This window comes from Hippoglossus stenolepis, chromosome 16, assembly GCF_022539355.2.
Source record: "Hippoglossus stenolepis isolate QCI-W04-F060 chromosome 16, HSTE1.2, whole genome shotgun sequence".
NCBI lineage: Eukaryota > Metazoa > Chordata > Actinopteri > Pleuronectiformes > Pleuronectidae > Hippoglossus > Hippoglossus stenolepis.
In genome coordinates, this window is record NC_061498.1 from 2,927,986 (window position 1) to 2,951,986 (window position 24,001).

General features: G+C 43.6%; 5 protein-coding genes across 9 annotated transcripts in view; all 5 read right to left on the bottom strand.

The window, feature by feature from the left end:
- Positions 1 to 3,100, bottom strand: part of LOC118123159 (myosin-10) — a 44,058-nt gene extending 40,958 nt beyond the window's left edge. For 3 of the 4 annotated variants that reach the window (XM_047343990.1, XM_047343989.1, XM_035180341.2), the window contains exons 1-2: positions 2,844 to 3,099; positions 1,061 to 1,437 (exon numbers count right to left, since the gene is read on the bottom strand). In XM_047343990.1, coding sequence (XP_047199946.1) covers positions 1,061 to 1,405 — 345 coding nt within the window. In that variant the 5' untranslated portion in view covers positions 1,406 to 1,437; positions 2,844 to 3,099. Of the gene's footprint in view, positions 1 to 1,060; positions 1,438 to 2,843 lie in introns of all 4 variants that reach the window. The other variant, XM_047343988.1, reaches the window with a different exon arrangement.
- A 1,508-nt stretch (positions 3,101 to 4,608) lies between these two features.
- Positions 4,609 to 8,890, bottom strand: ddx47 (DEAD (Asp-Glu-Ala-Asp) box polypeptide 47). Its single transcript, XM_035180360.2, has 12 exons — positions 8,698 to 8,890; positions 8,451 to 8,544; positions 7,345 to 7,533; positions 7,179 to 7,250; positions 6,878 to 6,996; positions 6,687 to 6,758; positions 6,413 to 6,529; positions 6,135 to 6,281; positions 5,529 to 5,666; positions 5,360 to 5,430; positions 5,120 to 5,249; positions 4,609 to 4,986 (listed from the first exon to the last, which is right to left on the bottom strand). Exons 1-12 carry the CDS (start codon positions 8,878 to 8,880, stop codon positions 4,771 to 4,773), a joined length of 1,548 nt encoding a protein of 515 aa, XP_035036251.2. The 5' UTR covers positions 8,881 to 8,890; the 3' UTR covers positions 4,609 to 4,770.
- A 766-nt stretch (positions 8,891 to 9,656) lies between these two features.
- Positions 9,657 to 14,973, bottom strand: LOC118123163 (WW domain-binding protein 11). Its single transcript, XM_035180354.2, is given in 13 exon segments — positions 9,657 to 10,843; positions 11,149 to 11,334; positions 11,465 to 11,746; positions 11,847 to 11,972; positions 12,166 to 12,399; positions 12,501 to 12,560; positions 12,563 to 12,666; positions 12,761 to 12,894; positions 13,156 to 13,352; positions 13,551 to 13,644; positions 13,746 to 13,777; positions 14,239 to 14,325; positions 14,797 to 14,973. Coding segments are annotated over 12 exon segments (2,202 nt in total). The 5' UTR covers positions 14,303 to 14,325; positions 14,797 to 14,973; the 3' UTR covers positions 9,657 to 10,154.
- A 1,147-nt stretch (positions 14,974 to 16,120) lies between these two features.
- Positions 16,121 to 17,603, bottom strand: LOC118123176 (pleckstrin homology domain-containing family F member 2). The gene is made up of 2 exons (XM_035180374.2): positions 17,358 to 17,603; positions 16,121 to 17,203 (listed from the first exon to the last, which is right to left on the bottom strand). The coding sequence occupies exons 1-2, from the start codon at positions 17,599 to 17,601 to the stop codon at positions 16,614 to 16,616; spliced, it is 834 nt and encodes a 277-aa protein (XP_035036265.1). The 5' UTR covers positions 17,602 to 17,603; the 3' UTR covers positions 16,121 to 16,613.
- A 2,254-nt stretch (positions 17,604 to 19,857) lies between these two features.
- Positions 19,858 to 21,770, bottom strand: LOC118123188 (bone gamma-carboxyglutamate (gla) protein). 2 transcript variants are annotated; one of them, XM_035180391.2, is made up of 5 exons: positions 21,658 to 21,770; positions 21,408 to 21,446; positions 20,803 to 20,841; positions 20,250 to 20,334; positions 19,858 to 20,172 (listed from the first exon to the last, which is right to left on the bottom strand). In XM_035180391.2, exons 1-5 carry the CDS (start codon positions 21,704 to 21,706, stop codon positions 20,070 to 20,072), a joined length of 315 nt encoding a protein of 104 aa, XP_035036282.1. In that variant the 5' UTR covers positions 21,707 to 21,770; the 3' UTR covers positions 19,858 to 20,069. The 2 variants fall into 2 exon arrangements, with proteins under 2 accessions (XP_035036282.1, XP_035036283.1); XM_035180392.2 differs by lacking the exon at positions 20,803 to 20,841.
- Positions 21,771 to 24,001: the final 2,231 nt, after the last annotated feature.

The following is a 24,001-nucleotide window of genomic DNA, read 5'->3' on the forward strand; positions in this document are numbered from 1 at the left end:
GTTTCTTGAAAGTGACAAATGTCAATATCCTGTTCACAGAAGCATTAAGCAGTAATATGGAACTAAACTGAAACACTCAAGGCTCATCTTTGACCTCATATCAAATGTGACGCACACGCTGCACACTTAATAGAGCTGGATTTTTATGATGTCTGGTAAAGTGGATAAATCCCTGCAACAATCCTGCAGCGCCCTGAACCAGAGTCTCTCTGGTAATACTCAACCCATTTTCTATTTCTGGAAAACATGTCATTAAATGGGTCAAGATCGCACCTCGAGCATCACAGAGCGGCTCCGTCTGAAGTGAAATGGGATTATAGGGACAATAAAATCACATCAGTGACTATAATGACTCAGGTAAATCTAATCACGTGTTGTGCTGCAAATCGTATGGAGTCCACTGAGCTTTTAAAACACTGATTACATGCTTTTCTTGCGATTTGGCTTTTTTCACATGTGAAAAGCATCTTTGAATTGATCTGATTTCGTGCGTGGCATCTTGGAGCAAATGTGTTTAGTTTGACAGTGTGCTACATAAGAGAGAGAGGGGTCAACTATCTGTGATTAAACAAGGCCGCCGGTAGGAGCAGGACAAACAAACTGAGAGCAGCAGTGTTTATGGAAGAGCGCTGCCTCGAGCTGAGGTGGGACAGAAGACGTGGGGGAAGGTAACCACCCGTAACACAGAGGCACTTGTGAGAGGTGATCCCGTTGGAGGGAAACGTCTGGCAATGGTTAAAAGAACTGGTGACATCTGTCACTCATATTGTGTGAACACATGTGTGTGTGGTCAGGATTCACACAGAGGAGCAGAAAGTTAAATGTTTTCAGTGATAAATATCAGAACTCACTCTTACATATAAGAGTGCAGAAGGAAAGACAGCTAAAGGTTTGGACCAGCGTGCACGCAAGCAGAAATACGTCCAATTATTTTGCAATTATATCAACCTGGGGTGAAATTCAATACACAGCAGTGAGACCCGGGAGAGCTGTGAGTTTTAGGGTTAATCATTCCCCATGTGTGGAAAGTACAAACTGGTACACCGTCTAAATCACTCACGTAAATGAGTCCGGAGTAGTAGCGGTCCTTCAGGTTGTGCAGCACAGACGCCTCATTCAGACAGGTGAGCTCCGCCATGTCCTCCACTTTGCTGAACTTGGGCGGGTTCATCTTCTGGATGTCGTCCTTGTTGATCACCACCTTCTTGCCGTTCTCGGCCAGCTCCACCTGCACCTCCTCGCCTCGCTCTTCTCGGATGCCGGCCGCCTCGAAGCCATGGCGCTCCGAGGGGACCCACACCAGCTTCTTGGCCGTCCAGTCGGCCTGCGTGGCGGGGTTATAAACCACAGCCCGGTCCACGAACAGGTAGCGCTCCGGGTCCTCTTGCCCGCTCCGATGAGACATCTTTCCTGGGGTTTACCAGAGCAACGTGGCACCTAGGACAGACAGGGGTGCAGGGACATGTAAGTAATCACTAAAAGTTAAAAATCAGTCCTAAAGCAGACAGGGAACAAAGGTCGTGAGGCATAAAGCATGTATGATCGTTCCTGCTTCTCTGTGATCAGCTGTGGCCCAATAACAAGGGTTTCGGATTAATTTGCGTTGAGCTGAACGGAACTTGTTGACATCGAATCTTTTTCAAATCAGCCATGAATTCCTGTAGGGAATCTAGCTAGTGTCAGCAGGCTTCACAGGGAGGTACAACTGGATGTCATCTGCATAAGGAGTGAAATACCATGTCTGTAGGTGACGTCATCCAGGAGAAGCAGATTCAGAGAAAACAGAATTGATCCTAGATTGGACCCCTGAGGCACACCATATTTAATATGGGAGGATGATATCTATCTATCTTTCTATCCGTCCATCCATCCATCTATCTATCTATCTATATATCTATCTCTCTATCTCTCTCTCTCTCTTTATCTATCTATTTATATCTCTCTCTATCTATCTATCTATCTATCTATCTATCTATCTATCTATATATCTATCTATCTATCGATCGATCTTTATATATCTCTCTATCTATCTATCTACTGTATCTCTCTCTCTCTCTCTCTCTCTCTCTATCTACTGTATCTATCTGTCCATCTATCATCTAGCCATATATCTCTCAATCTCCATCTTTCTCTCTCTCTCTTTATATCCATCCCTCTCTCTCGCCTCTCTCCTCTCTCTCTCTCTCTCTCTCTCTCTCTCTCTCTCTCTCTCTCTCTCTCTCCATCCATCTCGTCCAGAACACAAGTGAATCATTAAAAGTTGCAGCACATGTTAAAGCAGGTTTTGGAGGAAGGTGTCTCCATCCTCTGCACAATAACAATGCGCATACTGCGTAGCCCCCCCCCCATCCCACGGAGCGACGTCGTGAATACCTCATCTCAACCCTTCATTTCTCTTCTAGTGAAGCAACAACACACAGTCCACACACAACACGGAGCTCACACACAACACACACGACCACTGAGCACCAGCGAGTCCCCAGGAAACTTAGCGCTAAAGTCCCGGTGACTAATATCCAGCTAATTCTGTATCTGCGCTAATAAACCTGCGTGGCCCGTTATTCAGAATCACACTGTGAGAAATCAATTAACACATTATAAATGACAATTAGGATAAAAAAACAATATGTTACATAGATGTTAGTGTGTGTGTGTTTAGTCTAACCCTTACACTTACAGCTAGCTTACCGCTAATGAACCGCTAACCCCCATTAATAAAAAAATAATTTAAGATTAATGAAGCCTGACTCAAGTTTGCGCAGCGACCTCCATCCATCCCTCTGCTCTGCTCTCCTCTCCCCCGCGGACGGCCCCCTCAGGCCGGGCAGTGTGGGTGAACTCACCCGGTGCAGAGAGCGAAGCAGCGGCAGCAGCAGCAGCGGTCAGGTCCTGGTCCTCCAGCCGTGAGATCCACCCCCGATGTGAACCTGAATGCAACTGGGACCTGGGGCATGTACCGGGGCTGGTTCTTTGGTTGGTATGCTCCACCACAGCAGCAGCAGCACGGAGCTCAGCGCCTCCTCCTCCTCCTCCTCCTCCTCCTCACACAGAAAGTCAGTGACCACACGCTGGGATGATCCACCTCCAGGTTCTTCTCCTCTGGTCCTGAGCGAACACAATATTTCTGTCAGGACGAATCTATCCTTCACATATCTATGCATTGCACCCCCCTCCCCCTCCTCCTCCTCCTCCTCCCCCTCCTGCTCCTCCTGGGTGCAGGATTGGTCCCTCGCTTTGCAGTCCCCCTCCATCATTGGCTGGAACAAACCAACCCCCTGGTTTTCTGCAACTGTTGCTCGCATGCATAACAAATAACTTGCATAATAAGTTGCATTATCACCGGTGAACATTTTCATATCTCTAGTCTTGTATTTTAAGTTTTACTCTGCTGTACCATCATTTTACAGACTATGTTAGTCTAATGCACAACTGTGTAGAGCTTTAAAACCTGTATTTATATTTGGCTTTAATACTCATCACCTTGTACTTAAAATATTTGTATTGTCAACATCTCCATTAGCAGATACTTCTTTACAGTGACATCTACTTCTGATTCCTCACAGGTGTCCATTCTTAAAGAGTAACTAAAACACTTCAGCTGATAACTAATTCATACATGTACTCAATCAAAAATGACAATATTCAGAATTCACAATTTGCCTCTTAACATCCTCCACCCTGAGCCCTCGGCAAGAATAAGGAATAACTACCAAAATGTACAAAATAAAATGTACTGACATAAATGAGGAAGGCAGCAATGACAATAGAGGTATAACCAGGAATAGTAAACTGTATGTGAGTAGACATATTGTATATCTAAACAATCTAGTTGTGATAATAATCCATAATGTAGCTGCAGTCGTAAAGCCAGAGAAGAAGTCAAGTCAGTCCCTCTTCATTGTGTATTGAGTTTATTAGTAGAGTTGTTGATTGACTCAAGTCAAGTGTTTGAATTCTACTCTTTATTGTGGTGAGCATGTACAGTGACTGCCCTCTACTGGTTGAAACCCAGCTACTGCAACTGCATCTTGCTTGTTGGCTCATGTGGATGCAGGTGACATCATCGACCACCTCCTCCAAGTTTATAAACCAACTTGTGACTGTGCAGATTGTGGGAGAGGAGAAATATTGAATATCATCAGACTGGGAAATGGTGTTGACAGACGGTTTTAATCTTGTAGCATACATTGTTCATGTGTCCGGAGAAAAGTCACACACACACACACACACACACACACACCGACAGAAGGGACATTAGTGGTGGCAGTGTGGCTTTTGATTTGTTAGAGCTACAAATATATTATAATATAAAGATTTGCTAACATTAGCCGTCCAATTAATGTGACGTTACCCCTCAGAGGCGCCTCCACCCACTCTACACCCTCAGCTACTAGACACTGGAACCAACAGGTCAGTGTTTTTGAGAAGAAGAGGGGAAACACATGAAAGGAAATGTCTTCTTTTGTTTGTTTTTGTAGGAAAACTCATTTGAGGACTCTTCATTTCCATTAACCGGCTGTGAACTGAAACGCTGCCCTCTTGTGTCTGAAAGCAACAACAGCAGCTTTTAAGGCTCAACACAAAACACACACACACACAACCACAAGCTTTTAGTTTAACAGTTGCATTTTATTACAAATGGGGAGAAGAAGGGGGAGGAAGGAAAGACATGTTTTCTGGAATTAAATAGTCCATTACTCATTCGTCATCATCAATAACAGGGCAGATATTCACGTTGTGGTTATGTACAGTCTGTTAATGTGAGAGGCTTCAGCGTCCTCCTCTCCAGGCCCCCACACCCCTGTTCTTCCCTCCTCTTTCTCTTGCTCCTCCACCTCTTCCTCCTCCTCCTCCACCTCCCATTCCTCCACTTGCTCCTGCTCCGCCTCTCACTTTCTTCCGCACGCCGCTCGCTTGTTCGGTGTCATCTTCGTCTCCGTCTCCTCGGTGGGGCCTTTTCCTTTTCTCGCCTTGCTCCTTCATTTCCTGAGGAGGGGAAAGATTATGTTTTTCCTCTCAGATAGAAGTTTATTGGGCTAAAAGTTTCAATATAGTTTCAGATTAACTCAAGATCCCTCTATCAACCAAATTGATCCAATCCGTTTTGATGACAACTTACCAGCCGGGCGAATCTCTGGGCTTCGCTCACCCTCTCCACCAGCATCATCACTTCGTCTTCCTGGGTCGGGAAAGCAGGAAGTTTCTTCCCTATCAGGGTTTCGATTCGCTGGAAAAGCTCCACATCATACCTAAGGTCAGGAGATGTGTCAGTTTCCTGCAGTCAAACTCATTTTAATCGTTTTACATCAGGCATGAGTAGCAATGCATTATAAAAAGGGGGGAGAAGACCAGCTCTTACTGGGTGACGAAGGTGATGGATTTCCCAGACCTGCCGGCTCTGGCTGTCCGGCCAACTCTATGGATGTAGTCCTGTGAAGGACAGACAGATCCGTTCAAATCAAACCAATACAAAACAAAAAGAAATCAACAAAATAAAACCAGCAACGTGAATGTCCGCTGCACGGTACCTTGGAGTGAGTGGGGATGTCGTAGTTGATGACGCAGTCCACGTGAGGGATGTCCAGCCCTCTGGACGCCACATCGGTCGCCAGCAGCACCGATCGAGACTTCGACTTGAACTTGTTCAGGGCTCCCAGACGTTTGTTCTGGAAGATCCAGAGAGAGAGAGGACATGTCATCACTTACAGAATCAAATTACATTATAATGAGCTGTAATGTGCTGTTCTTCCAGATTAAATACAGCAGAAGCTATTCACACGATGCTGTCTGCAAAAGGTTAAATTAGTCAAATGCTGATGTTTCACTGAGGCAGCGTTAAAAACCTTTGTCTATTACGACAGAGAATGAGAATTGTAGCCTTCAATTTTTGGTCTTATTGATTTTACTGCAGGCAACACAGCGGACAGCTCTGCAAACTGCACTGTAACGACCTGGTCTTATAATTGATGAGGCTGCCTGCGGAGAAGTCTGAGCATCAGCAGCATTTTCAGAAATGAGCTTTATCCGAAACACATGAACTGAGAGAAATACTGCATGTGGATAGATGCTCGTGCAGCACTCTTCTGTAGTGTGTGTCTGTGTGTGTGTGTGTGTGTGTGTGTGTGGAGCTCTACCTGACTCATTTGGCCATGAAGAGGGATGGCAGTGATTCCAAGGTTCCTTAACAACAGCGCCACCCGCTGGGCGTTGTTACAGGTGCTGCAGAAAATCATGAAGGAGTTACCGGCCAGCTCGTTCAGGATGGACACCAGGTAACAGTCCTGCCACAAAACAAACACACACATTTAAAGGTTAGTTACAGTATTGTGGCCGACAGGGGACGGACTGTTTGCAGCATACGATCTCAGCCGTTACAACGTGAAACGGGAATGTACGTCTCTGTGTGCACCACCTTGTACTTGGATGGGATGAAGATGTAGTATTGCTGCAGTTTTTCCACTGTGGAGTACTTGGTGGATACTGAGCACTTCACAGGATCCTTCAGAGCTGCTCGCTGGAGTTTCTGGACCTGAAAAACCAAATAAAAGAAAGTGAGTCCTGGGGGAAATCAAGGAAGATACACAAGTGGTGTTGTGCTGATAAACCAGATTATTAGATTTCTTAGTCAACCTGCAGCACTAGCAACCAGAACAAAGCTGTTCTGTGTTAATTAAGTGTTTCTCTACCTTTTTCGTCATGGTGGCGGAGAACAAGAAGGTGCGTCTGTCTCTGGGAATCACCTTCAAGATTTTATCCACCTGAAAAAAGGTTCCAAAGTGTCATATTCGACAACATTATATTCATTATTAGTTTTCATGGTTTGACTACAGCTCTAAATGCAAGTTGTTTTTGTTGTTGTTTCCGTCTGACGACCCACCTCAGTCTCAAAGTCCATGTTGAGGATTCTGTCGGCTTCGTCCATGACCAGGAACCTCAGAGCTCGTAGGGAGAAGCCTTTGGTGTTCTCCATGTGGTCGATCAGCCGCCCGGGTGTCGCTGTAAACACACGTCATTACTTATCGTTACATGGATGCTACAGCTATCAGCTGATTGAATAGGGGAATATAGAAAGTTAAAGATAGAAATGATATAATTGTTACAGTTACAAGTACAAAGGTTGTTCACTTTAATTTAAAATGTCTTCCTTTAGTGATATTTGAATCGTCATGTGGACTCACCGATGACAATGTGAGGTTTCTTGGCCAACACCATAGACTGGGACATCATATCAATCCCACCAACGATGACAGCTGCAACACAGACGAGACAGGAAATCAGAACAGACCCACACAAAGTCCAGTGCATCACCAGCCAACCCTCCATTCAACACAACACAACACATACCGCACTTCACACCAATGCTGGAGCCCAGGGCTTCGAACTGCTCGGCGATCTGAAACGCCAGCTCCCTGGTGGGCGTGAGCACGAGGGTGTGGAGCCTCTGAGGCGAGTTCAGCAGCGACTGCAGGATGGGTATAGCGAAGGCGCCCGTCTTTCCTGAGCCGGTCTCCGCCAAGCCGATAACGTCCTTCCCTGCGGTTTGAGAGAAGGACAAAGTAAGTCCTGAATTCTGAGCAGAAACCTTATGCTACACGACGAGCACTGAACTCCAGGAAAGGTCATTTTAGAGCTTGTGAAGTCAGACTGGGCCTCATTTTAAAACTTGGTTGACTGAGGTTGTTATTCTATATTAAATAAAGAGCGTTAGACAGAGTCTTCATAATTTGTCATAATAACTGTTTCTTAAAGCTGCGCCTTCCACCTTGAATTCTTGTGTTAATTTAATGTTTTAGTTCATGTAGGTGCATCCTGTTTTGTTTTTGCTTCTTTCAGATGTTGTATCTCAGTGTGGTTTTGTGCCAGATTGTGAATAAATACACAAACCAGTGTACAAATACACAAATATCACATTACACGTGTGTCTTTAAGTGATATAGATGAGAGCTTCTCCAAGGACTTTGATCTGTCTCGTTAATTCAGTCAGTCAGACAAACTAACAGACAGACAGTCAGACTAACAGACAGACTAACAGACAGACTTACAGTCAGACAAACTAACAGACAGACAAACTAACAGACAGACAAACTAACAGACAGACTTACAGACAGACAGACTAAAAGACAGTCAGTCAGACTTACAGACAGACAGACAGACAGAGAGACAGCTTACAGACAGACAAACAAACTAACAGACAGAGGACAAACTAACAGACAGACAGACAAACTAACAGACAGACAGACAAACTAACAGACAGACAGACAGTCAGACAAACTAACAGACAGACAAACTAACAGACAGTCAGTCAGACTAACAAACAGTCAGACAGACAGACAAACTAACAGACAGACAGACAGACAAACTAACAGACAGACTAACAGACAGACAGACAGTCAGTCGGACAGAGAGACAGACAGATTACAGACAGACAGACAGACAGACAGTTGTCTCACCCTGCAGAGCCACTGGTATCGCCTCCACCTGGATCTTTGTGGGAACCTTCCATCCCAGCTGGTCGCAGGCCTCACACAGCACCTCGGTGACCCCCTGTCAGAGGCACAGAACCCGGGTGAGCACCGGAGCAAGAGGCCCCTCACGTCTCCACACGTTTCACCACACACTGTTTACATGCGATGTTAGCACACTGTGGCTAACTCGGGAGGCTAACCGCTAACCGCGTCTCCTCCACGTTGAACTCACCAGCTCCTTGAAGCTCTTCACCGGCGCTTCGACTGCGACGGCTTTAACTTCACCCTCATCTTCATCACTGCTCGAGCCGTCGTGTGTTGCGTCTCTGTTCGTCTTCACGTTCTCCTCCAGGATGTCGTCCGCCATGATGCTTGCAGACCCACGTGTCGTCAGCTGCAAGGCGCGCGCGCACATGCGGAAACGGGAGGGGAACACCGCGCGCAATGCCTGATGGGAGTTGGTGTTTTAAAGAGGAACTCCAATTGATATTAGCTGTTTTATTAATTAACGATATTTTCATTTTTATGAGACTATTTATTTTAAATTAATGCGATTTGTCGCTTAACGATATTTCTGAATTTACCAGATTCATTTCTTTTATCATGAGAAAAAAAAATCTGTTATACTGAGGAATTAACGTTAAAATCCTCACGTATTAAAAGTACTGAGGTGCCTGCGCAAGACGGAAATAATCCTGTATTATATTTTAAAGTTAAATGAAAGTTTCGGCTGCGTATCTTAAATTAGAGTTTGTACGGTGTCCGAGAGTTCGACACACAAATGCAAATTAAAGAAACGATTTCATTTCCGTGGTTGTTTTCACAATATGAAAATTAATTCAGTAAGAGCATTAATCAGAAAAATGTATGATTCTTTTACTCATGATGAAAGAAAATAATTTCGTCGGTTTAAAGAATGGTCCGAAAAACAGAAAGTATTGTGAATTGAAAGAACAGAGCTGATTCTACGTGATATACACCTAAAATATTAAAACCAAGCTAAAAACTATCACATCTCTAAAGTGAGGAGAAAATAAAACAGTTTTCAGAGCATAAACATCACTCGAGCGTTTGACTGGTGGAATTATGGGAAAATCTTTTCCTCGATTTAAAGCCTCTTGAAATAACTCACTTTGTGTATATGTATTTTGTCAACGTGTCTCTTACACAACATCACAATGAAACATGAAGTAAAAACAGTTTCTGAAGAATTTATTTAGCTGCAGGTCAAACAGTTTCAAACATTCCATGCCTCTGTTTTAATGTTCAACATGTCAAAGAGATCACTGATAAAAAAAAAGAAGTTGACAGTAAAACAATCATACAAAACGCCTTTTTCTAGTTATGCCAAATGACACAATTTGCTGGAGAAAAAAAACAACATAGCACTTGGTGGTCTGGTATTTACTCAGTGCAGGGCAAAGTGTGTTTTATAGGTTTTCTAATGGAAGAGCAACAAATTCGAAATGTTTTTCCAACTATTCAAATCAAGTTCACATTCTCTCTAGATACGACAAATAATAGACCAGATCAAATGAAGGTGAGCCTGCTGGGACCAGTGGAACTGATCTCGTGGAATTCCTTGAGGACAGCTACCTCTATTACTCTGCACAGAAAATACATAAAACTAACACACTCCTGTTGTTCAAACAGCCCCACAGAATATGTCCCCTGACACCCTCTCAAGTCTCAGAGGAGTCCCTCCATCTCCCTCATGAAGGCTTCATACACCTGGTCCTTCGTCTTCATGTTGGGGTGAGACACCGCACCCATCTGGGACGGGTGGACGTAGCCCATTGCAGCAGCTGTTGCCTGCTGTTTCTCCCCCCGGGCCATTCCCATGCCGTCGTCTCCCCTCCGTCCTCCAGCACCACCCCCTCCTCTCTCCATAGGCCCAGGTGCAGCCCCTGGCATCGCTCCACCCTTGTCTCTACGCACCCTCAGCGCCGTGGGCACAAAGCGGGTGACCTCCGTTTTCGGATTGATAATCTGGGGTTTGGCAGAGATGGTGGCCCCCCCGGAGCCGGCGCCCGCTGCCATGTTGCCTCCTGCGGCTGCAACAGAGGTGATGCTGGCTCGTTTTTCGATGGTGGCTGTGTGATGGTGGCCGGGGGGGTTGTTGCCAGGGTTTCCGCCTGCGGCAGCGGCAGCAGTCCCCGGGGGAGGGGGCATCTGCATGACACCCGGCCGCATGGGCATGGCAGGGGGTGGCATGTTGCTCTGTGTACCGTCCGGGCCGGGTCCTGAGCCTTTTTGCCGTGGAACAATGTTGGGAGGAGCACTGAGCACATTGGAGTTGAGAAGTGGAGGGTAGAGGGAGAGTGGGGGGGCGAGTGGACGTGGGGGCCCTCCTGCTCTTGGGGGAGGAGGTGGGATGCCTGTAAGGAGAAGGGAGACAGATTTTATTTTGATGTAAGACTTTCCTTTTCATTGCACCATAAAGTTGGAACCTTTTCCATAAGGTAATACATATAGAACGCTTCCATATATTTATTGACATATAGAAGTAACATTTTACTGCTTTTGTTCGAGGTTCATTGCAGCTCAGCAGCAAAAGCATTTAAAATAAATATATGCATTTTCCAGCAATGTTAAAGACAATGTTGTAATGTTTCCACAGTTCATTCATGCATCTACATAAATATATACGTCTTCACACACTGTATGTACACCATATGCCTACCTGGTGGTGCTGGGGGTGGTAGTCTGGGAGGGGGTCCACGTGGTGGGGGGCCTGGCGGCAGGCCAGGAGGGGGGCCGGGTGGAGGTCCAGGAGGTCGGCCTGGTGGAGGTCCAGGAGGTAGAAGACGAGGCATTGGACCCCTCAAGCCTCCAGGCATACCAGGAGGCCTCAAGAAGGGAGGTGCACCTTAAGATAACAGAAAGCATTAAATAAATACTGAATAATGAGTATAACCAGCACATCGTTAAAAAAGGTTCAGCATTTTATTACAGAATCCAGTTCAGACTTAAAATAAAGTATTAATATTGTGTCTAACCTGGTGGTGGGCCGGGAGGGGGGCCGGAGGGCGGACCAGGAGGCCTCATCGGAGGAGCTGGTGGGGGACCCAGTGGTGGCGGCCCAGTCATTGGTGGACCTTGCAAGTGTGGGGGCCCTTGCTGTCCCACTGGCCCAGCAGGAGGGGGCATACGCTGATTGGCCATGAGGTGGGACTGGTTGTCCCCTGGCGGTCCCCTGTCCTCAATGTCTGAGCTGTCTGATTCGTCTGTGTATTCCTCCTCTACCTCCTCTTCTTCCTCATCTTCAGGTACTGACTGACCTGAAGAAATAGAAATAGTACCGCACCACATTATCAGAAATAGAAAGCAGATTTATGATCTTAGTAAGTACCCAGAAGTGTCATTATTCAACTATTATACCTGCCATCCTTAACATCATGGCCTGCAGGGGGGTGATGGCTTTGGTCTTCTTCACCAGACGCTTTTTCTTCTTCTTTCCGTCACGGGCCAACTCTGGGGGCATTTCTGCGAAACGTACACTGCGACCTAAAGCATTTGGACATAGAAGAACATATTAGTTTAAGAAGATAATTTCTAATCAGTATAACATTTCAGGATATGAAAGCAGGTCATGAATTGTACCAACAAAGTGAGGAAGAGAAACCACCAGCACAAAATAAAAGGCAGTTTCAAGTTGACAACTTCCAAACATATGCAGCAGAACTTCTGAGACACTCACTGGGATGCCTTTCATTTCTGTCTCGATCCTCGTCCCGTTCTCTCTCATCATCCTGCCTGTCCACACTCATCCTCTGGTCCCCATCACCGGCTTCGATTCTCTCGTCTTCACTGTCCTCTTCAGAGTCACTGTCGTCATCGTCCCCATCCTCCCGATCTCTGTCGCTGTCACTGCCACTATCCCGATCTCTTCCCAAGTCCATCAGCTCCTTTTCTAAACCAGGAATGGAAGGTTCTGTTTGGGGGGGAAAAATAGCAAAATTTTGTCAAGAGCAATGTGCAGAAATATGAGCAGTAATTTCTTATCATTATTGTTATTTGCAGTTTGTGTGTTACCCGTATCTGTGCCGTACGGCCGTCGAGATGGGATGCCGTACAGTGCCAGGACCTGCGGGGTGGAGGCCCAGGTGGGGGGCCAGGGGGCTTCTTTCCTGGAGGTAATCGTGGGACACCAGGCACTGTTGCCGGCACTGGTCCCGTCGATGACGAGAGAGGACCTTTACTGAGAGATGCAGGGGAAGAATTACCTCAGTGGCCCAGTTAATACACAGCTGTTCACCTGCAGAAAGCGTTTACATATACAGCCCATGGCCTACCCGAAAGTGGAGCCCTTCTTCAGTATGGAAGGAGGCTGAGCCCCTGGTAGTGGGATGTCCTGGATGTGGATATTGGAGGGGGCATGAGGCATATCTGGTAAAGGGATGCTGTCGACCTCCACTGACTCTGCGTTCTGAAAAACAGATGATACACACAGGTTAGAAAATAAAGTCAGCACAAAACCAAAGCAGTGTAAAGGGTCTACAATATTGTAAAACTCAATATACTGAGTTGGACGTACGCTGTATGGGGCTTCATGTTTTTATATCTTAGCCCAACCAGCTATTATGGAAGTGGGCTAATTACATCCTCTCACATGTCGACATAAATCAATACAGATCCCTGACAGGCACAGTTACTGAAAAAAGATCCAAATACTTCCACACAAACAAACCTTGACTGAATCAAAGTAGAGAGCCAGCTGCCCACGTTTGGTCTCATAGTCCAACTCCAGCTTGCGCAGCTCATCGTAGGTTTCGGGATTCTCTCTGTCGTACAGACGGACGATGCGTTCGAACGTCTCACGGAGCTTCTTCCTCTTGTCCCTCAACACCTTCTCATTGAGCAGCGGCTGCTGAACCGGGTTGAATTCTGTTGAAGGTGTTACAGGAAATCTTTATTATGTGTCAGATATTACTGCAAATTACCTGTCAATTCTAGGTACTCATTTTTTTTTAGAAAAATCCAATTACTATGACTTGTATTTATACACTTTATACATATTTTTAAAATGTTTTTCCTATGCACAATTGCCAGGGGAACAGCAACATACTGATTCCGCCCTCTCACCCATCTCATCCAGCTTCTCCATATCCTTGATGATCTGTCTGGGGTCCTTCATCTTCAGCACCGCAGCTCTCACCATCATTCTCTGCTTCTTGTTCTAACAGGAGCATTAAGAAATAAAGCAGCAAGTTAACAACACAGTAACGTGACTGTTTTAGTTAAGAAAATTACATTTAACGGAGAATAGTATGTTTGTACCTTTTTCAACTCCCGTTTCCTGGCCTCCTTTCCTGCGAGGGAGGCAGAGGACAAGTGCACAATAGTTAATGTTCTGACGTCTTACAACAATAGATGAACAGTAATTATTACCACTTTCCCAAAGGAGGAACATGTTTTCGTCTGTGTCGTTTGTCTGTCTGTCTGTCTGTCTGTCTGTTAGCAGGATTACGCCAAAACTAAAGTAAAAAACCCAATCGATTCAGGTGTGGAATCAGACCAGGGTGCAGATCCTTGAGTTTTTGTTCCACTCTCCTTTTACATATTTGTTGATTCATCAATCCATGGATCTTAATAAAAAAAAAAGTAGTATGTTTGTGGGGCTGATATTTATGAGTTTGTGTTGCAGATCCAAGTTCTAGTGAATTTAAAAACTGGTTTCATAAGCGAGGTCTTGGGCGGAGGTATGTGCTCTGTGAGTGGTTCTTCATGCGTTGTCCAGCAGAACCAGCTCTGGGTTCTGGTCAGTACTTACTGGCCTGGTCGGTGGGATTCATAAACTTCCCACTCTTGGTGGAGGAGGTTGAACGTCGCCCCATTTTCGCGGTGCTTCTCCTTCACCCTGCAGAATATGAAAAAAATCCACATTACAGTTAGGCACATGTTTAACTTCATATCTGCATTTCACAAACAATTAAAAGACACAAGAGCAGATAGTGTGAAAGCCAAGGAAGTAGATTTGTTCCAGAGCACATTTAATGAACTCTTCCACAGATGATATTACTGCATTATGCTTGTAGGCTCGATCCTGGTATATATAAAACCAATTTAGCCTAATTGAGGCTCCTGCACAACTCTGTGGTGTCACGGCTAGCTACCCCCGGCTAACTAGCTAACACAAAGTTGATAATCAAACACTAGTGAAAGTTGGACTAGTTCTTTAAAGTGACTAACACACGTTAAAAAGCCAGAGAGGTGAGTGGGTCTGTCACAGATCAGTGGCTGAGCGGCTCGTGCAGTGAGTTAGCATGCACTTGTAGCTAGGCCCGCGTTAGCATCCACCGCTGCACAGAGGGCCAAAACGTGACTTTACCTTTTATTCACAGAAAACCCAGAAGAGCCCGCGGCCCCGCACGACACCCCCCCGGAGGAGCGAGGGTAGAGCGGAGGTGGCTATTTGAGCCCGGGGAGAGAAAACCAAAGCTTTCAGGACTGAATGATCACAGAGGCTCCGCTAGCCGATCGCCATGTTTACTGCCGCGAGCCAGAGCGGAAGCGGATACACGTCATCAAAACAAAAATAAAAAAAAACAAAATCATTCTTTTTTTCAGTTTTACAATTACAAACAGTCATTGGTGTTTTGGATGTGTGTTGATTTCATATGTATTCACGAGTTATTTATTTTATTTAAAAAAAGTTTAAAAAAATTAGGCTGTAAATTGTGCCCCTGGTGGCCACAGTGAGTAACTACAGCCACTGTGCATCAGTCAGACAGGAGCCATAAAGATAAGAAGAGAGGATGAGAAGAGCTGCCAGAAGTCAAGATATAGGAAATATAATAATGTGTTGCGCTATTATTTGTGTGAGGACGTCAGGTTGTCTGTTGTGGTGTCGGTGGCAGTGTGACGAGATGGAGACCAACACAACTGACACAGCAAAGTTTACAAGATCCAGTGGAAAAAGTATTAATATCACGAGTTATGTCGTCTACAAATATATTCTTTACATATTCTGTGTGTTATTTCTATCATACAAAACAACAGTGACTTTACTTTTATTAAGGCTCATTGTGTCCTTCATAAAATCCTCCTGCATAATATTATGTGCAACTTCATATTTTGATCAACAGATGTCGCCATTTTTATAGTCAGCTTGAATTTTGTGTGAGTTTTCACAATGTGAAGTTATCTCTGTGGTTTCACGTCTAAAAACATGTCTCCCCCTCATTTGCCTTGAACATTAGCCCAGTGTGGATTTTACAGACTAAGTCTAAATGAGATAAAAAAAAATAAACTGCTTGAAAAAATAATACAAGATGAGCTATGACTCAAAGTTTCTGTTTTTATATTTGGTGTGTTTTTATAAATGGAAGGTCTGCAAGAAGCTTTTACACTTTTGCAGAGGCTCGAGATGCCACTGCAGTTAAAAGTATTTTTGAAAGAAAATAGCGAACATTTCCATGTTCCTCATTACCAGGAATCAAACAGGTAGGACTCTGTATACGGTAAATTGTGCAACAATTACTCCGACTGTTTATACGACTGCCTCACCCACGATTGAAATGGATTTGACGGCGCCTCAGTTATTATCATTTGCTCATGAAACCAGTTAAGCCACAAGTCTGAGAGAGTTTGCACGCAAGAACTTTTCCCCTCAGCTCTTTGCAAAGAGTCAAAAACAGAAGCGGTGGCAGCAAGTTGTCTTTTCTTTACTTGTATTTTATTGTCTTTTACAAAGGCACACATTGAGGAAAGACCTCGATCTGTTGCATTGACTCAGGTTGCAACATAATGAGAGAGAGAGAAATATTTTTCAAGATAAAACCTATATTTCCTGTCCCCCACCACCGCTCTCCACCTCACAACCAAACAGGCAAAGTATCGGTATCACAGATCAATGCACGTTTGTTGTACGTGCACAAGTTGAGGAAATGACTTTACTGAAACCATGAAAAAAAAGAACCTGCAGTAGCTTTATGTCAGAGAAATGCAAACCAGTTGTCTGTGTTTAAGAGGAGACACTTTATATTTTGGTCTGGAGGGATGTACTGTACAAGGATTTCATGTGTTTGTATTAAACAAGTCCATAATCCATTCAAAACGCTTTGTTATAAATTAAGTCACAGTTTAATGCGATGCTCAGTGATGGTGCACAGATGCATCAGTGAAGCTGCAGCAGTCTGGGTGTGATCATGTGTAGCTTGGGGGGAGCAGCAGTGCTGTGTGGGGCGTGTAGGTGCCGATCTCTCCCCACGTGCCCACGTGGGAGTTGAGCCGGCTGCTGGGCATCACCTCATCTTCGTCCTCTTCACCACTGGATGATGTCACAATGTCCTCCACTGAGCTGCTGTTTCCTGGGCTGTCCCCACTCACACGAGATGTCTCTTCTTCTGTGTTCCTCTTGTGGCAAAGCCTGCAGACCCTCAACTTCTTCTTGGGGTGGATGTGGCCAATCACCACCCGCGTACTGGAGCACGAGTGGCAGACCACGAAGCCACATTGTCTGCAGTGGTGTCGACGGTTCGTTGGAGTGAATTTGTTGAAGCAGCGCATGCACTTGTAGGCGGCCTTGTCCGGGATCCAAGAGACAGCGAAGGTGGAGCCAGGCTGGCAGCTGCCGCCCTGCAGCATTTTGGCACGGCACTCTTCAATGTGGTCCATCCAGGCCCGCTTGTCCTCGTGTGAACTGGCCGACACAAAAAAGGACTTGGATGGTGTACGGATCAACCATTGGTTCGTCAAACGCACACTGTCCTCCATGTCCTCCAGCTGGAGGTCCTCTGAAATCACAATGAAGACGGCATATTGATAACAATGCAAAAAGGGATTTGTATACTGTGGCAACCCCTTGAGTCTGCACCGATAGAACATAACCGTTTCCCCCATCATTATGAATCACACAATCATATGAATGCTCTCAGTTTTTAAACTCACCTAGGGGGATGATCTTCACTTTTTTGTGCCAGCGGCCGTTCAGGATCATGCTGCCGTACACCAGGATGTCATTGAAGAGAAAGAAGGCCTTCATCTCAGTCCTCCGCTGGCCCTGCTTCATCAGGTGGCCCTGTCCCACCAGAACCCGATCCGGTTTGTACAGGGGCCTCCCCGACGGACCAAACGAACTCTCCAAGGCTTGGATACGCTCACGGTTCTCGCTCATGAATGTTACCTTGTCCATTGTGTTGGATTGAATAAAGTGCACAGAGCAGCAGGGGGGGGATTTATATAACCATGTTGCTGGTGACGCAGCGGGGAAATTCCGAGGTTCAAGGTTAAAGACAAACTTGTCAAACCAGAAATAAAAGAGAAGTGCCGGGGCGGCAACAAAATTCAGATCTTGATTTGCATATGTAGAAAGAAACAGTCTGGAAATACAAAACAACACAACAGCAGGGATAGAACACAACGGAAGTAGATTTACAGATGTGAAGAGCTTTATCTTCAAATCTGTATTTATAGTTTATTTAATTTTATGCTCAAATTATTGTGTAATTTTGATTCCAATCAGTTTATTTGATGGATGATTATTACTTGTTACGTGTAAATAAATGTTTTTATCATTGCATGGCATGTTCAATATGAAATAAAATATGTGAAATGATATAAAATACGCCTTTGGAAATTTAACTCACAAACTGTTTTGCTCCTTTGCTTTTGAGCACAAAAGTTTGCATCTGAGCAGTTGTGAAAAATGTGATATTTGCAGTTGATATAAGCATGAAAATGATATAATAATGTAAAAAAAACGTGTCTCTTCTAACTCAATACAAAACAGAAGGAGTGATGACTTCACAGGAGGAGATGTTTTAATGTGAATCATTAGCTCAGTCCACAGTCGGCACGAAAGACAAAAACTTGTTCATCAATAAGTTAATCACTGCAGAGATAAATGACACTAGTGCATGAACAGGAAGAAACTCCCTTTCATTTAGTCACACACACTTCCTGGTAAACATTGGCTCAGAGCCCAGTTCACAGGAGAAAAGAGGGTTTGGTCGGCTCCATTCTTTCTGATGGGGAAATAAAGTTAGTCGATACAAACGGGAAATTTACCGAGAGAACCCCGGGCTTTCCAAACAAAGTATTTTCAACCAGTCTCATTGAACCTTGGAACCAAATATCCCAAAACAAACGTTGGCCTTTCATGGCAAACATGCAGGGTTATCTGGTCATGAACCATCAGTGGCCTATGTGGTAAATGGTGAATATGGTCGGAAAAGCCACCTTCGGCACCTTTGGAGGAAGACATGCAGCCAAGGGTCGGTTGGAATCGAACCTGCGGCCACTGCAGCGGGCCCAAGCCTTGTGCCCACTGGCTCACCTGGCACAGGGGTGCATCATAAAGGGCTCATTGTAATGAAAACAGAATCAGGTGCTTTTATACAAATGAAATACTACTATGAACATTATATTTAGTTTCTATTGATCCCCTTGAATCCAACGTACTAGCCCTTTAATGAAACTGTAATAGTGGAGAAAGAAATGTGTGACAGAGTTTGAGTTGGAGACTTGTCGGACCAGATGCTTCAGAAACACAACACCACGATGACACAGAGCCACGATCCGCTGCAACACAACAAATGTACTGTCTGCAGATGCGTCTGCCGGGACAGAGGACGACTTCCCACGACCTTTTGTGTTCTCAGACTCCAGGTGCTTTCCCTCGCGTGATGAGTTCAACCTGACAAAGTTGCCTCATCGTGAAAAACCTTCAGCGTGATTACATGTAACTTTCCTGTGGGACCGAATGGAAAGTTTATCAGTGGCTCTCAAACTTTTTGTAAATGACACAAAACTCAAACCCACATCTGACAAGATTTGTGATTTTAGATGTTTCATGACAGGAAGTGTATGAAATACAATGAATTCTGCCAGTTTGGTAATTATGCATAAAATTATAGTGATTCCCTTTAGTAACCCCCAAGGACTTTACTTTGAGAACCCTTGTGTTACATTAACAGAACAGATCCTTGTCCAGATAAATGAAATAATTAAATATCTGCATATATGCGTGTATGGAGATGATCTGTATATGTCTAGTTTGTAGGTATGTTTGTTTTTTGTTATATGCATATGTTATTTAGATTATTATTCATATGCTTATTAGATCATCTGAATATATTTGTCCATTTCAACAGCAAAAGGTTTATGAATCATAAAAACATATTTCCTTTGTGAATTGTAATAATTTAACACACATTCATTTGTTTGATTTGTTGTTTGCAGGTCAGAGAAATGTAAAAATTAAGTTTCATATTGAAAATGGAAGTAAAATGGTTCAGGATGATTCTCAGGAGACAAAACTCAAATCTGCATGTAAACGTCTTTGCTGTGACGTGCACATGTCCAACAGGGACATCTAGTGGTGGCTGCTAATAAATGTCCAGGTCACTCATCCAGTGTCTCAGGTTTGTGTCTAATGAAAGATCTCACACAGCTTTTATTGATCTTTATTCAATTACATCACACTGCTCCACAGTCTGAACTGACGGAGACACTGAGGGGCAATGCAGGGTGGAAATAAACTCACATGCCGTCTCCATCTTTAAAATTTGTGATACTTCAAATTCACTTGTTTAAACTGCAAAGACAAAGTTAAGCTCAAAGGTGAGAATGCAAAGTGAAGAAGGGATGGTTCGGTTGGTTCTAATAGGGGATTGGTCCGTAGTAGGCGGTGTAGGCGGCGATGATTCCACTGATGTCCATCATGTCCTCACAAGCCAGGTTGGCCTCGCACACTTCTTTCAGGCTGCGAGGAGAGAAAATCGTTTAGGACGTCACGAGTTAGATTAAAAACAACATGTTGTTAGACTCAGAGTCGAATACCTCTCCAGCTGGGTGAGTGTCAACTCCCCTGCAGCTCTCCTCTGTCTCACCACTGAGGACGCCTGCTCCTTCTCCACAAACAAGCCTGCACATCAGGCAGAAGCACAAGAATGAGGAAGAAAGAGAGAAAGAAAGAAGAATGGAAACACAGAGGGATCACTCCATCAGTCTGTGTCTGTTCAGAAAAACGCAAATCCATCTGGAAGAGACCAACTCAGCAGAAATCAAGAGCAGTTCTGTGGAGTCCATAAGATAAATGTATTAATATGAATGATGCTCCCTTTGAAAGAGCAAAATGTGTTTAAATGTATTTAACAAATTAAAAAGACTAATTTAAAACTTGTATTAAATAAAATATCAAACAAACAAACTATCAAGGTTTCTTTAACATTTGATGTAAGTAGCAAAGCAGGCAGAAGATACTCACACTAATAAATACAAATAAGAAGAAGACAACACCACAGAAAAGCAGTGATGATTCTGTCTTACACAAGAAATGATTTCATAAATTATTGTAGATTAAATATAGAAAATGGTTGAACTGGGATCTTACCGTCCTGAGCAGGGTAGTCACCAACAGGCTGTGCCACGTCTGTTTAAAACATGAATATTCAAAATGATTGTTGATTTAATTATTAAAAAGTGAACCGTGTCACTTCTTTAAAGGTTTCCAAAACTCAAATCCATCTGGAAGAGACCAACTCAGCAGAAATCAAGAGCAGTTCTGTGGAGTCCATAAGATAAATGTATTAATATGAATGATGCTCCCTTTGAAAGAGCAAAATGTGTTTAAATGTATTTAACAAATTAAAAAGACTAATTTAAAACTTAAATAAAATATCAAACAAACAAACTATCAAGGTTTCTTTAACATTTGATGTAAGTAGCACTGAAAAGTTATGAAAATGTTTTCCAGGTTAACTGTGGAATTTAAAACCTTAAAATTAAAAATAATAACTTCGTTTGTGTTTTAACTTTAAAAACAGTGTTTACAAAGTGCTTTGAAGGTCAAAGCAGGCAGAAGATACTCACACTAATAAATACAAATAAGAAGAAGACAACACCACAGAAAAGCAGTGATGATTCTGTCTTACACAAGAAATGATTTCATAAATTACTGTAGATTAAATATAGAAAATGGTTGAACTGGGATCTTACCGTCCTGAGCAGGGTAGTCACCAACAGGCTGTGCCGCTTCTGTTTAAAACATGAATATTCAAAATGATCGTTGATTTAATTATTAAAAAGTGAACCGTGTCACTTCTTTAAATGTTCCCTTTCACTACAGCTCACATGAGTGAAGTCAATCAGATGTTTAAACCTGGCAGAGATCTTAAAGTAGAAATAATCGGATGTTTCTTTAGTATTTTTAAAGAACATGTGACTCTGTGCTGTGTGCGGCTCTTACCTGTGGCCACAGCCAGGGAGCAGAGAACGAGGACGAGCAGAGTCTTCATCTTCCACCTTCTCTTCTTCACTGAATCAAGCACTAAGACCAGAGAACTTCTTCTTCTCTCTCCTTCTTCTTCGGACACATATATACATAGATTCACTCGGGGTTTATAGATGCGGCCCTCACGGTGACATGGACACGTGATTGGTCAGGGAATCATGTGTCACACACCCACACAGACGCAGAAATACACACCTCCACAAAAACATAATATTTTATATATATATTTCACAAAAGTTAACGAACACACACACACACACACACACACACACACACACACACACACACACACACACACACACACACACACACACACACACACACACACTAACTACTTAGTCTGATCCTAACCCTTACCCTAATCTTAACCTGATTTTAACCCTAATCTTAACCTGACTTTAACCCTAATCTTAACCTGATTTTAACCCTAATCTTAACCTGATTTTAACCTAATCTTAACCTGACTCTAATCTAACCTGATTTTAACCTAATCTTAACCTGATTTTAACCCTAATCTAAACCTGACTTAACCTAATCTTAACTCCAATCTTAACCTGACTTTAACCCTAATCTTAACCTGATTTTAACCCTAATCTTAACCTGATTAATCCTAATCTTAACCTGACTTTAACCCTAATCTTAACCTGATTTTAACCCTAATCTTAACCTGATTTTAACCCTAATCTTAACCTGACTTTAACCCTAATCTTAACCTGTTTTAATCTTAATTAACCTGATTTTAACCCTAATCTAAACCTGACTTTAACCCTAATCTTAACCTGATTTTAACCCTAATCTAAACCTGACTTTAACCCTAATCTTAACCTGACTTTAACCCTAATCTTAACCTGATTTTAACCCTAATCTTAACCTGATTTTAACCCTAATCTTAACCTGACTTTAACCCTAATCTTAACCTGATTTTAACCCTAATCTTAACCTGATTTTAACCCTAATCCTGACCTGACTGTACCCTCATCTTAACTTGACTTTATCGTAATCCTTACCTGACTTTAACCATAACCCCTCAACACACACACACACACACACACACACACACACACACACACACACACACACACACACACACACACACACACACACACACACACACACACACACACACACACACACACACAACATCCTGCTCAATGACAATAACAAGAAAGGGTTTCATGAATGCACCTCCAGCTGGCAGCCTGGAGAGGTCTCAGTTTCCCTGAGCGAACAACACACTCTCACATCTGCGTCCCCAAGTCGACGAGGCGGAGAAACCACCGCTCCACATTATGTGACATGATCTCAATCCAAGGGTTTTCTCTTTTATTACGAGCCGCAGAGATTTCCTGCGTAAAGGAGGCACATTTAGGAACAAACCCAGGGTGTTTGAAGATTTGCAGGAGGGTAATTGGAAATGTGGGGAGATATTTTTACCATAACAAGTGGCTGGTTTGCCAATGAAGCCTCAAACAGTGAGTGAAACGTCCAATTTGGATTAAGACACAATGTTCCACATGAAAAGTGTCTGAGCGTTTTTAAAACACGTAATTATTCAGTATTTTATTGACACAATCATCGTTAATGTTTGTGCTATAATGAGTTAGAGACGCGTCGTCGCCATATTCAACACATTACTGCAGCTACCAGTTTCTTTGAAGTCACATTATTTATAATGAATATGTCTTCTGTTGATTTTGCCGCTTTCTTGCTCGTCCTATTTAGACTCTGGGCTGTTTCACATGAGCTGTAATTTCACCGTCTGGGTCGATCTCGGTGCTTTGTCTCGTCCCAGCGAGAAACTTCAAGGATTCGACCTCGGGACGACTTTAATTACACACATCTGTGGCCAAAACAACCAACATGTGATATGACTTTTTAGGTCTGAGCCTTGCTGACATCTGCAGCGACCTGTCTTTGTTTCTGTGACGAGATCTGGACGAGACGTAGAAACCAGCGATGCTCATGTGCTTCCAGCAGTTTGTGTCCTTGTTCAACCCCACAACATGCGACAGGCTGCAAGTAACTGAACACACTTACTCTTGTACTGTGCTGCAGGAAAAGGTTTATACTTTAAATCAAACTTTCTATATTATGCTCCTAATACACACCCCACTACATTTAAGAGCATAATATTTGACCTTTGTTCTCCTCTAAACTTCTCATGTGGTTTCATTTCAACAACTGTCAAAACTGTAACTATATTATCTAATTATAAATTATTATTCTTCCTCAAATTTATGCACGAGAACTTAGAATATTTGTCATTCTTCTCACATGAATCATCTCCTGCTCCTCAGAT

Bases quoted from the DNA above. Each gene is read 5' to 3' on its own strand.
- ddx47 (XM_035180360.2), bottom strand. From the start codon at position 8,880: ATGTGCGCGCGCGCCTTGCAGCTGACGACACGTGGGTCTGCAAGCATC. The intron at 7,251-7,344 runs GTATGTGTTGTG...TCTGTGTTGCAG, and splicing joins CAGCATTGGTGTGAAGTGCG to CTGTCATCGTTGGTGGGATT. The intron at 6,530-6,686 runs GTAGAGAAACAC...TTGGTTTTTCAG, and splicing joins CCGCCACCATGACGAAAAAG to GTCCAGAAACTCCAGCGAGC.
- LOC118123188 (XM_035180391.2), bottom strand. From the start codon at position 21,706: ATGAAGACTCTGCTCGTCCTCGTTCTCTGCTCCCTGGCTGTGGCCACA. The intron at 21,447-21,657 runs GTAAGAGCCGCA...TGTTTTAAACAG, and splicing joins CTCCCTGGCTGTGGCCACAG to AAGCGGCACAGCCTGTTGGT. The intron at 20,335-20,802 runs GTAAGATCCCAG...CCTGATGTGCAG, and splicing joins TGACTACCCTGCTCAGGACG to GCTTGTTTGTGGAGAAGGAG.
- LOC118123176 (XM_035180374.2), bottom strand. From the start codon at position 17,601: ATGGACAAGGTAACATTCATGAGCGAGAACCGTGAGCGTATCCAAGCC. The intron at 17,204-17,357 runs GTGAGTTTAAAA...TTGTGATTTCAG, and splicing joins AGTGAAGATCATCCCCCTAG to AGGACCTCCAGCTGGAGGAC.